The following is a 13,072-nucleotide window of genomic DNA, read 5'->3' as shown; positions in this document are numbered from 1 at the left end:
CTTATAGTTTGTACTTTGTGAGTTCACTCAGTCCACAGAGGATGCAGCGTACGTGATGACGTCACAGCCCTTTACCTCCTTTACGAATATTTACACAAGAGACACCTGCAGAGCTCTGACGCTAAGCTAACGCTAAGAGAGACAGGAGTTAAAAAGCTGCTTTTAGTGTTTAATCAGAATCCAGGACTGAGAGCAGCAGCAGAGCTGATGAATTACTGGATGGAAGAAGCTTCTCATTAGCAGTGAATCAGTGTGTGTCAGTGAATGCATCGTGTGTGCTTCACGGCTCCATCTAGTGCAGTGATAGTAGAGCAGCTGACGGCAGCTTCCTCTGCCTCACACTGCTGTCTGACTGCATTCAGCTGACACTGAGATGAAGCAGGAAAGAAGCAGCTGATATTTGGACAGCACACATGATGGAAAGGAGGATTTCAGTTGATGTGCACATGAATGATTTGTGTTTCCTCTGCAGGTGAAGGTAGAAAGTGTGTGAGCTGAATTGAGCAGCATGGATCAGTGTGAGGACAGAGAGGAGGGAGTCCCTCCCTCTAAAAGCACTCTGTGTGGGGAACATGAGAGCCAGACCAAAGCTCAGAGGTGAGATGACCATCTCTAACTGTCCATGACTCTTCTCCATGTCACAGCTCAGCACTCACATCACTGCTCCATCATTATTCACAGGAACCAGCCTGGACCTCCACCCAGCTCTGTGTCCTTACAGAGTGACGGGTCTAAAGATGCTAATATTTACTTTAAATCAGGCGTGTGTCGTCCTGCAGAGAGGTAATGTGTGTAAATGTTGTTGTGTGTTTGTGAATAAATCCTCCATCATGTTTAATGTCAGCTCTGTTTCACACACATGTTCATATGTGCAGCGGTGTGTGTTGGAGTATTTCCACAAACACAGCAGATACTCAAATTATTTTTAGGAAGGGGAGATGTTCTCAAACTCTCTGTCCTAAAACTCTTCCCTCAGTCTGATCCCCACTTCCTGCTCCTCAGCAGTGCTGCTGTTTTCATCAACCAGGACAGAAATGAACTGAACTGTTGTTTCCTCATCAGCTTCTTTCTGTCTGCTGAATCTGTAGAGAATCAAAGTGAAACGTGTGTGAAAATGTTAATGATCCAGTTTGTTAGATGAACGTGTGAATGTTGCAGTGTGCTGTTAAACAGTAACACAGTCACTGTGACGTGTCCTGATCTGACAGTAGATCATGTTTGTGTTCTTGGTCACATGACACAGGTCAGCTGTTCACACCGAGTTCAGCTTCATAGCCTGGAACAGTTTGGAATAATACTGGGAACAATGGTTTTTATATGGAGCTTTTCTCCTCTGAGCTCTTTGATACTCGCCTCATTCACACATTTATACGAGTGTGTTTCCTCTTTTCCTGTGAGTTCATATATAAATGATAACACACTGTTAGTCGCTCACACTGGGACTGCATCTTTCATTTTTAATCTCACCTTCAGTGTCACACAGACAGGAGCTGGTGAGCTTCTTGTTCTTATAATGAAGTGACTGATAAAGAAAGCTCCTTTAAACATGAAGCAGTGATCCAGCTGCTGTTGGCGGCGGCGATCCAGCTGCTGTTGGCAGCAGGCCGACCACAGTGATGAATCCACAGACAGCTGGATCAATGTGACAGATCAGGAGGAATGCAGGATTCATCCAGAGGAGTTTACTACACCTTACTGACTGTGCTGATCTCAGAGTGACAGCAAGTTTGTTCCACAGTGTTGATGCTGAAACAGTGAAACACAGTCCTGTGTTTGAACCCTGACCTTTGACCCTGTAACAGTCATTTATTCTCTGGTCTGAGGGTCTCAGCTCGAAGATGCTCTGAGATATAAAGTGCAGCTGTAACATGTAGAGATTTGATTAAACTGGATTCTGCAGTGAACGTGAAGCTGCTACAGTGGTGTGTTCACTGTCCTCAGTGTGTGTGGGAGCTTTGCTGCTGTGTGTTGTACTGACTGTAGACGAGACACTGCTGCATCATTTAGGCCTGAACACACTGAGCTGCAATCATATGATCAGGAGGAAATGAGGGTGTGGATCAGCTGATCAGGAGCATTGATGGGACTCTAGAAACCTTTGTGACCTGTACAAATGAGACTGAACTAGACTTCTGTTTGCTGCTTAACATTCACATGCTGATCAAAGATGAGCTCAGATTTCTATCAGAGTGTTTTCACTCAGTTATTATTGTTCAAGGAGGAGAGATGAGATTAAAAATGCCTTTGACTGTTTCTCAACACTCAAGTACTCCCGTTCTCACATTCTTGGCAGAGATGGCATCATACCATCATGGTTTATGTACTGATATCATAAATTTGGATATGAATCTGATATGGTCTATTTTATAATCACTAAAACTGCTTTTTTAAATCCATCTTTGCTTCATTTTTTACTCAAATTTAAAAACAAACAAACACTAAAGCTGTTCTGTTATACCTGTATGCAAAAACTACACTAAACCCAAAACATCTCACAGTTCAGCAAAACTGATCTTTTATATAAACTGTTGGCAAAATTTTAAGTCTGAGTATTTAAAGTAATATTCAAAAAGTACAGGGTGGGCCATTTATATGGATACACCGTAATAACATGGGAATGGTTAGTGATATTAAAGTCCTGTTTGTGGCACATTAGTATATGTGAGGGGGCAAACTCCTCAAGATGTGTGGTGACCATGGTGGCCATTTAGAAGTCGGTGTGGAATAAGGACTATTTTACTGCTACTTATACTTATTATTGGCATTATCATTGTATTAATTAACATTGCATTAAACCACATAACAAGCATTTGTAATAATACATATAATCAAGAAGCAGGCTTGAGTGAAGGCCTGAATGGATTCAGCTTCTTGTTGCATTTGAGTTTGCCTAGCAACAGGTGACGCAAAGAGGAGGACAAGTCCATGGGGACCTCAAAGGCCTGAGATCATCACCATATTTGGATGGATGCCAGAAAGGGGAACTTCTGTGTCTGCATTTATCTCTTAGAATTGCTCATTGTCTGTAAAATATGCAAATTATGTGCTTGTAAACGCAAGAGGGGGCATTATAATACCCTGATGTTATAAAAGCAATCTGAAGTGTATTTTTGGGTGGGGATTTACAACTGATGGTTTCCAGTGTACGTCTCCCCACGCTGCGTGTATTCATTAAAATCAATTGTTTGATCGACCTCTTCTGGACCGTCATTGTTTTACTCTCGTCCTCAATTTCGGACCCGTAACATCGGCCATCTTGGATACAACTTTTGTTTTTCAATAGGAAGAGGGCCATGTGACACATCAAACTTATTGGTAATGTCACAAGAAAAACAATGGTGTATCCATATAAATGGCCCACCCTGCAGTCTGTGTGATCACAGCTGCTTCAATGACTTTATCATGTTTGTGTCTGCAGAGGTCAGAGGTCACAGTCTGCAGGGTCCAGCTGTCCGTCTGTGAGGAGTGACCGGTCCAAAGGTCGACCTCCAGACTTCAGTGCTGAACCTGGACCAACGAGGTCAGAGAGCTGTGATGACTCCTTTACATGTTTGTGTTTCCTGGATAAATCTGACCTGAAACATCCTCAGATTGTTACAAAGATTCATTAAAAAGAAAACAATGAAAGAGAAAAGATCCAAATGTTAGACTTGGTCATTTGCTGTTTGAGGACAGTGATGCTCATATCTGTGGGGAAAGTGTGACCTGAGTGGGTTCATGTTTGTCTTTAAAGAGCTGCTCTGATTCTCTTTGTGTCTGATCTGTTAAACAGTCTGAGAGGTCACACAGAGACCCAGCAGCTAAAGCCTGGATCATACTGGCTGCTGTTACTCCATCAGGACAACACTGAACCACAGTGGTGTGGATGTAGTGGATAATCCCACCATACTGATGCTCAGAGTTAATCACAGGGAACAAAACCAGATGTTACCTTCAGATTGTGACCTTTGGAGTGGACGATGCAGATTTCAATAGAGAATAAATGTTGTTGTTTTTCAGCTGTGAAAAAAGAATCTAATTTTATGAACTTAAGAATTTATGATGCTGGAAAAAACATGGAGACAATAACACAACATTTCCACTGTATTCATAGAATGAATGTAAAACTGTCAGACATTCATTAAATATGCAAAATGTCTACAGAAACATCAGAGGGTCAGATGTGAAGCACTCAGTGATTTTGATCAAATGACTCATCAGTTATTGATCTGTACTACACTGATCTACCACGTTAGTAAAGCTGGTGTTCTGGTGGTGGAGAGAGCTCGGATCATGTTCTGGTTTTGGAGCAGTGATCTGCTGATGGTTCAGTTTAATGAGCTTCTTCAAAATCATCCCTGACATCACCACAGAAAGGACGTCCATGAAAACAGACTGAAAATTACTGATATGTTCACAATCTGAGAGTTTAAAACTTGACAAACTTGATTCAGATGAAGTTATTTGAGTAGAAACTCCTGGATCTTTATCCTGTGTTGATCTAATCCTTCATGGTTCCTCCACAGAGTGGACCAGCAGAGCTCAGAGGTTCCCAGTGGTCAGTCTGCCCAGCAGCATCAAACACAGCTGGACTCCATATTTATGGTCTGTACATGTACAACAACTACTGTTACATCTATTCTGTTCACAGTCATCTCCATGCTGCTCTTTGTAGACCAGTGTCAGTGTGTCCAACATGGATCTGATGTTTGGCTCCATGATTTCAGTCTGATTGGCTCATTCATAAATATTCTGTTCCAGCTGCTGGAGGACAACATCATCACTTTTGTGAAGAACGAGCTGAAGAAGATCCAGAAGGTTCTGAGTCCAGATTACCCAGAATGCTTAGAGAGTCAGAGGAGCAGCAGCAGAGAGGCATTTGTGAAGATCACAGTGAACTTCCTGAGGAGAATGAAGCAGAAGGAGCTGGCTGACCGTCTGCAGAGCAGTAAGAGGATTTATCTAAAGATTTAAGATGTTGGTAATAAGTGGAACACTTGCTAATCTGTGAAGAAATGTATCAACATGTATTCAGAAAAGTTTTTGTATGGTGTTTATAAAAAATAAAATGGTATTCTTCCTTTATTCAGAACTTCAAGCTGCAGTTTGTCATCGTAACCTTAAATCTGCTCTGAAGAAGAAGTTCCAGTGTGTGTTTGAGGGCATCGCTAAAGCAGGAAGCCCAACCCTTCTGAATCAGATCTACACAGAGCTCTACATCACAGAGGGAGGGACTGCAGAGGTCAATGATGAACATGAGGTCAGACAGATTGAAACAGCATCCAGGAAACCAGACAGACCAGAAACAACAATCAGACAAGAAGACATCTTTAAAGCCTCACCTGGAAGAGATGAACCAATCAGAACAGTGCTGACAAAGGGAGTGGCTGGCATTGGGAAAACAGTCTTAACACAGAAATACACCCTGGACTGGGCTGAAGACAAAGCCGACCAGGACATCCAGTTCATATTTCCATTCACTTTCAGAGAGCTGAATGTGCTGAAAGAGGAAAAGTTCAGCTTGGTGGAACTTGTTCATCACTTCTTTACTGAAACCAAAGAAGCAGGAATCTGCAGCTTTGAAGACTTCCAGGTTGTGTTCATCTTTGATGGTCTGGATGAGTGTCGACTTCCTCTGGACTTCCACAAAACTACAATCCTAACTGACCCTAGAAAGTCCACCTCAGTGGATGTGCTGCTGATAAACCTCATCAGGGGGAAACTGCTTCCCTCTGCTCACCTTTGGATAACCACACGACCTGCAGCAGCCAATCAGATCCCTCCTGACTGTGTTGGCATGGTGACAGAGGTCAGAGGGTTCACTGACCCACAGAAGGAGGAGTACTTCAGGAAGAGATTCAGAAATGAGGAGCAGGCCAGCAGGATCATCTCCCACATCAAGACATCACGAAGCCTCCACATCATGTGCCACATCCCAGTCTTCTGCTGGATCACTGCTACAGTTCTGGAGGATGTGCTGGAAACCAGAGAGGGAGGACAGCTGCCCAAGACCCTGACTGAGATGTACATCCACTTCCTGGTGGTTCAGGCCAAAGTGAAGAAGGTCAAGTATGATGGAGGAGCTGAGACAGATCCACACTGGAGTCCAGAGAGCAGGAAGATGATTGAGTCTCTGGGAAAACTGGCTTTTGATCAGCTGCAGAAAGGAAACCTGATCTTCTATGAATCAGACCTGACAGAGTGTGGCATCGATATCAGAGCAGCCTCAGTGTACTCAGGAGTGTTCACACAGATCTTTAAAGAGGAGAGAAGACTGTACCAGGACAAGGTGTTCTGCTTCATCCATCTGAGTGTTCAGGAGTTTCTGGCTGCTCTTCATGTCCATCTGACCTTCATCAACTCTGGAAAAAATCTGCTGGAACAGCAACAAACAACCTCCAAGCGTTTTAGCTTTTTAAGCAAAAAAGAGTCTCTCCACCAGAGTGCTGTGAACAAGGCCCTAAAGAGTCCAAATGGACACCTGGACTTGTTCCTCCGCTTCCTCCTGGGTCTTTCACTGCAGACCAATCAGACTTTCCTTAGAGGTCTGCTGACACAGACAGGAAGTAGCTCACAGACCAATCAGAAAACAGTCCAGTACATCAAGGAGAAGCTCAGTGAGAATCTGTCTGCAGAGAAAAGCATCAATCTGTTCCACTGTCTGAATGAACTGAATGATCGTTCTCTACTGGAGGAGATCCAACAGTCCCTGAGATCAGGAAGTCTCTCCACAGATAAACTGTCTCCTGCTCAGTGGTCAGCTCTGGTCTTCATCTTACTGTCATCAGAAAAAGATCTGGATGCGTTTGACCTGAAGAAATACTCTGCTTCAGAGGAGGCTCTTCTGAGGCTGCTCCCAGTGGTCAAAGCCTCCAACAAAGCTCTGTAAGTAAATATGTGATCATACCTTTAGTTTTAAAATGTTGATTAAAAGTGGTCATAGATTGCTTCCATGACAGATCCATGTCCTAAAACCATCAGCCTACATAGTTGCATAGTGTAAATGAAAAAAGGAGAACTTTTTTCTTTTACCATTCACAGAGAGTTGCCACAGTGGTCGTGGTTGGAGCTGTTGTTGTTGTCTGTGAATGGTACCCATGGCCATTGATCAGTGTTCTTTGATCAGTGGGTTTTGGTCAGTGATTGTTGATCAATGGTCAGGAGAATTTGCATAATTATGATTAAGGAACTGACCTCACAGCCCATTGTTCCTTCAGTGGGCTGGTTTCAGTCATTATGCAAATGTACTGTTTATAAGATTGAAACCTGCAGTCAGCTGAGACTGAAGAAGTCACTTGGATGAGTGACGAAACGTTTCTCCCACAAAATGCTACGTCCAGATGAACAGATTCAACTTTTGGAGGAATAGTTTTCATCAGTATCGCAGATACCAGCCTGAATTTTACTTTGTATTGGATCAGAAAGGAAATCAGTGGTATCACACATCACTAACAGCAACTTCAGTACCACTTCATTTTAATAAACTGTGGGGGAGGTGCACCAAGATTCAGTATAAGATGAAGAATTATTTTTAATTGTAAGGTTGGAGAAATCTGTTGTTGGAAATTGGAAGAACAGGTCATCTTAAAAATCACTGCATTGTAGTTTTATTCAATCTGTGATCGCTGTTGCTTTGCATTATAAATGCTACTATTACAAAAGTCACAAATATTAGTGTATGTGTGTGTTATTGGGTAATAAACCAAAAGAACAGAATCTACCAGCACCTCACTGATTTCTGCTTAAAAACAACAACAACAAAAAAGCAATAAAGCTGTGATTTGTTTTGTTGATCTTGTCTCCCTTCCCGCTTGATTTCAGACTGAGTGGCTGTAACCTGTCAGACAGAAGCTGTGAAGCTCTGTCCTCAGTCCTGAGCTCCCAATCCTCCCGTCTGACGGAGCTGGACCTGGGTAACAACAACCTGCAGGATTCAGGAGTGAAGCTTCTGTCTGCTGGGATGAAGAGTCAATACTGCAAACTGGAAACGTTGAGGTCAGATCAAGTGATATCGACATTTTTCATCAATTAACGTCATTTAATCAATTTCATTTGGAAAAAAATTAACATTGAGCCTGTGTGTATGTTTTTTGTTTTAAATAAATCCATCCAAGTCACAGTAAACTGCCACATTTGTCTTTTGTAACATAAGGCAATAAGGATTCCAGCATGTCCTGAAACAGTGTTGAAATACTTTAACACAAGTGTTTCATGTCTTCTTGTCATCATTTTCTCAGACTGAGTGGATGTAACCTGTCAGACAGAAGCTGTGAAGCTCTGTCCTCAGTGCTGAGCTCCCAGTCCTCTAGTCTGAGAGAGCTGGACCTGGGTAACAACAACCTGCAGGATTCAGGACTGAAGCTTCTATTTTCTGCAGTGGAGAGTCCAATGTGTACACTGGGAATTCTCAGGTCAGGATTCAGTCTTTTCTGATGATGATTTAAAACCTGAGTCAGGTCGAGAAATGGCTTACTCATTTACAACAGACATGATTTGTCAAATCACCTTATATCTAACCCAAAGGTCCTGTGTTTTACTACTCTGAAACCTCTTAATAGTTATGTAAGAGAATCTATATGTTCAAGTTTCAGCACAAAAATATTAATCAGATTTTTCCCTGGATCATGTGTGTACCCTCCTGGTTGGAGGTCTAGCAGCCTGTATCAGTGAATGTGACTTTAAATGAAATTGCTGCCCCTGTCAGGAAGAGGTGTGAGTGACAAACAAAACAGCAAATATGAGCACTGCATGTGTATGAGACCACACAGATACAGACCTGAATGAGACACTAACTTTGTCTCTGAGAGATAACTTTTTTATTGAATACACTTCATTTCTCATCTGTGTAGAGAATGTAGAGTTTGACATGCTAATATTCCAAAATGCAAAATCACACTGAGTCACAAAGAAATTGTTTTGGAGTATTTATGGTTGAGCTGATGAACTTGTTCAAACAAACCAGTAATTTACACAGAAACAGCACAAGTGAAACTTTTTCAAGGGACTTACCATTAAGCTTGTCCTGGTACACCTCACTGCAGCATTAAAAACTGTTGATCACAGTGAACACATTGTTAATATTCTCACACATTAACATTATTCATGTAGTACCACAAGGTCCTCTGCTGGGACCAATCCGTTTGATGTCATAATGTCTGCTTTGTATGATGTCTGCAGACTACATTTAGATAGTGACATTAAAATGTATTCAGTTGAATTACTGTCCACAGAGTCTGGGTCAGATGGAGACTATAGATTTATTCTGGATGGATAATCAGTGTAAGTACACTAGTAGATTTACACAGCCTACACCTGGTGTGGTAGACCCCAGCCTCTATGGACCGTGTGCTTAAGTTCTGTGCTGCTCTGATTTATTGCCCAGGCTCTCTATCAGTTCAGCTTTGTCAAGCCTCTGGTAGGATTTTTGAATGTCAGACACTTTTTTTTACATGACCTGTGTAAAACCAAAACAGTAAACACATTAAGCTGAAGTAAGATGCACCATTTGAAAAATGGGGCACAAAAAATGTTGCTGCTTTCTGGAAAGTGCGTCTAAAAACACCCAATGGAGAAAGTGAAGAGAAAAATCAAAGATTAAGAAGAAGAAATTGACAGAGGCAGTTTCTTTTGGACTGCCTGCAGATGGGGCAAGACTCTAAAAGCAGGGATGGAGAAAATGTAAAGGGGCCATATGATAAACCAGGAGATGAATACTCTGGTATTCTGGGGATAGTGGGAGTGAGAGGGAGAGATGCCAGAAAATGATTTCAAGGATGAATTTCAGAGAATCAGAGCTAAGAAACCAAAGCAAGCGGGGAACTAAAAACATGTGGACAGACCCATAATCAGGCCAAAGACACTTAAAAGGAATTATTACAGGTTTAGAAACAGGGATGGATATGAACGAGCTTAGCATGAATTTGCATTGAGGAAAAAGTAGCAGCGAGCATCAGAGGTGAGGAAGCAGTTAGGAAAACTAAAAGGATGTACTGGCAGGAATACTGCAGTACTTTAGGAAGAACTACACCAATTCAGAATGTGTGGAGTACAGTTAAGAACATGAATGCAGACAGGAAACAACAGCAGTTGTCGTAAAGTAAATTCAAACTCCTTCATTAAATGCAGCTAGTTGAGTTGGAAACAATGGAGAATGATTCTGTTAAGTTGTTTATTCTCTATAGAAATGGAGCAGAAGGAGCACATGCAGAGCTGGACGTGGGCTGTATATACATGCGTGTATCTGTGCTGTCTGTGAGCAGAGAAAACAAAGAGCTTTGATTCTCCCACAATGAGTGAAATATAAATGTAGTTTACATAATACCTGTTAAACAGGTGAAATAATAATGATACTTTTAGCTTCAACAACAACTCCTCTCGACACACATTAACAGGCCGTGCAATAAACTAATAACCACAAAGGTCCTGACAGGTAATAAACCTGTTATTACTTACAGTGGCTTCATAAACGCACTGACGGAAATGTCCAGTGTATCATAAGCCAGCCAGTCCTGTTACTGCTGTTAACTTCTTCACCATAAAGTGTCACCATCAGGCTTCAACAGCAGTTTCCAATATTAATAGTATTAATGAGCTCCAGGTAGTACAGATGGGAAAATGTAGAGATGCTGGGCAAGCAATTTGATCAAATCCACAGTGGGAATAATTGAAGTGATGACGGCAGATGTGAGAGAACAATAATGAATCATACTAAAATGTTAAATCAGGAAAATCCTGGAGAGGAGGATAGTTGTAATGTTCAGTTTGTAATGTTTGAATTCAAAGCAGCTCTTAAATGCATAAAAATGACTCCACCCGGGAAGGATCAGGTGTGTTACATCATGCTGAAGCAGTTAGAGGATGCTCTGCTGCTCTTCTATAATAGAATATATCAGGAAGCTGGAAAGAACTGTGAAATCAGGGAAAGACCCCACTAAGACCACAGGTTATAGGCCTGCAGCTCTAACGTCTCATGTAGGGAAAGTCATGGAAAGAATGACAGTGGACACACTGATGTTTGTGACTCAAAGAAGGCAGCTGTTTGCACAGCAGGGGGAGCAACACCATGGACCCAGCAGTCTGTTAGAGTCAGAGATAAGGAAAGCTCAGTGCATTAGGAGATGAGGTGTGGTTTTTATTAGCCAACTTAAATGATGGAAATGAATGAGCTGTTCCTGGTTAATATTCTGTGTTTGCTCACAGTATCACAGACCCAGGCCTAATCTGTCATCTGTTAACACGTCCAACATCTCCTCATTCATTGGTGGATAATCCACTAACATGTTTTAATGCACACGTTCATGTTCTGTGAGCTGATAACATCCAGTCTGTTCTGTGTGGAAATAAAATAACTCAATGAAACCAGACGAGGTCATTTCTGCAGAAGCTGTGGTGGGATTGTTGCTCCTGTCGGACTCGTCTGTGTCGCTGCTGCTGATACAAAGTTGGAGGTAAACAGGTCGGCTAAAAAAGCTGAAGGGAGATGGCTCATAAACAAGTGACCGCCACTTTATTAGGTCACAGGTGTACTGTACCTGAGACAGTGGCCACTGTGTACCTAATAAAGTGTCAGCCATGTTAAATGTGTTTCCAAGAGGAGAAAAAGAGGTGGCAGCAAAGGCAGGGAGGTGTCCTTTCCAGCTAAACAGGAGAGGAATATAAAGATAATGAAGGTCACAGTTTGAATCAGTCATATTTCATTCAATACAGTGATGAACTGATCTAGGATCAGTCCAATCATCAGCAGTTTGATCCACGGATGGATTGAAGTGTATCTGTGAAAATGTTGGACTGTTCCTTTATCAGTGTAACAGTGTGTGTATGAGAGCCATGTAATGTCCATGTGTGCATGCTGACTGCTCTGACCCCTCCTCCTTTCAGGGTGGAGCCTGCTGGAGTCCGATGGTTGACACCAGGTCTGAGGAAGTGTAAGTGTGTTTTTAATGGGATTCATGAAAACAAAGCAGCACACATTCAACCATCTTCATCATGTCAGGAGTCATCATCAAAGTGTCAATCAATGAACAGATGATGGATCAATAACTGCAGCTGGATTGTGTTTGTTCTCTCCATCAGATTCCTGTCAACTCACAATCGACACAAACACAGTGAACACAAAGCTCCAACTGTCTGACAACAACAGGAAGGTGACACATGTGGAGGAGGTTCAGTCATATCCTGATCATCCAGACAGATTTGATGTTTATCAGCTGCTGTGTAGAAATGGTCTGACTGGTCGCTGTTACTGGGAGGTCGAGTGGAGAGGAATCGTTCGTATATCAGTGAGTTACAGAAGCATCAGAAGGAAAGGAGGCAGAGACTGTGTGTTTGGAAACAATGATCAGTCCTGGAGTCTGCTCTGCCATGATGGTGCTCCTCAATCTGTCAGGCACAATAACAGAGAAACACTCATCCCTTTCTCTTCCTCCTCCTCCTCCTCCTCCTCCTCCTCTGTCTCTAACAGAGCAGCAGTGTATGTGGACTGTCCTGCTGGCACTCTGTCCTTCTACAGAGTCTCCTCTGACACTCTGATCCACCTCCACACCTTCAACACCACATTCACTCAAACTCTTTATCCTGGGTTTAGTTTCTTGTCTCGTGGTTCCTCAGTGTCCCTGTGCTGAGTGTAAAGAGTGTCTCCTGTTAGAGAAACACTCTGACTGTTGAACAGATAGTTCAGTCTGTACATGTCTGTCTCTTTCACTCACAAACACGTTTTCACATTCATGGATTCAATCAGTTGATGTTTGAAACTCTTCTAAATGATTCCTTGTAAACTTCTTCCTCTTCAGTCACAAACAAACAGGAAGTGATGTCACATGTGTTCCTGTCCACACAGCAGAATGAGTCTATTGCTGACAGTGATGTACAAACAGAGTGAGCATTTCTGAGGCCAAAATAAACTGAGTAGTTCACTGAATGAACACTGTGAGCTCAGTTCCTTCATCATTAGTATTGATTATATATGTATATGTATTATATTAGTATCATATATATCAGGTGCTGCTGGTTTCAGTCATTGTGCAAATGTGCTGTTTGTAAGGTTGTAAAGCTGCAGTCAGCTGAGACTGAAGAAGTCACCTGATCAGTGAGCAAA

The 13,072-nt window shown here is 42.2% G+C and overlaps 1 protein-coding gene across 1 annotated transcript; it reads left to right on the top strand.

Moving 5' to 3' along the window:
* Nucleotides 1-41: 41 nt before the first annotated feature.
* Nucleotides 42-12,599, top strand: LOC102078820 (NLR family CARD domain-containing protein 3-like). The gene is made up of 11 exons (XM_025905285.1): nt 42-48; nt 546-597; nt 682-783; nt 3,419-3,520; nt 4,506-4,584; nt 4,741-4,927; nt 5,070-6,864; nt 7,801-7,974; nt 8,217-8,390; nt 11,857-11,903; nt 12,052-12,599. Exons 1-11 carry the CDS (start codon nt 42-44, stop codon nt 12,597-12,599), a joined length of 3,267 nt encoding a protein of 1,088 aa, XP_025761070.1.
* Nucleotides 12,600-13,072: the final 473 nt, after the last annotated feature.

Source organism: Oreochromis niloticus, linkage group LG3, assembly GCF_001858045.2.
Source record: "Oreochromis niloticus isolate F11D_XX linkage group LG3, O_niloticus_UMD_NMBU, whole genome shotgun sequence".
Lineage (NCBI taxonomy): Eukaryota > Metazoa > Chordata > Actinopteri > Cichliformes > Cichlidae > Oreochromis > Oreochromis niloticus.
This window is presented reverse-complemented; position numbering and strand designations above follow the sequence as displayed.

Excerpts from the sequence above, each read along its gene's own strand:
- LOC102078820 (XM_025905285.1), top strand. Across the intron at positions 6,865-7,800 it reads AAAGCCTCCAACAAAGCTCT|ACTGAGTGGCTGTAACCTGT; the intron begins GTAAGTAAATAT and ends GCTTGATTTCAG. Across the intron at positions 8,391-11,856 it reads TGTACACTGGGAATTCTCAG|GGTGGAGCCTGCTGGAGTCC; the intron begins GTCAGGATTCAG and ends TCCTCCTTTCAG.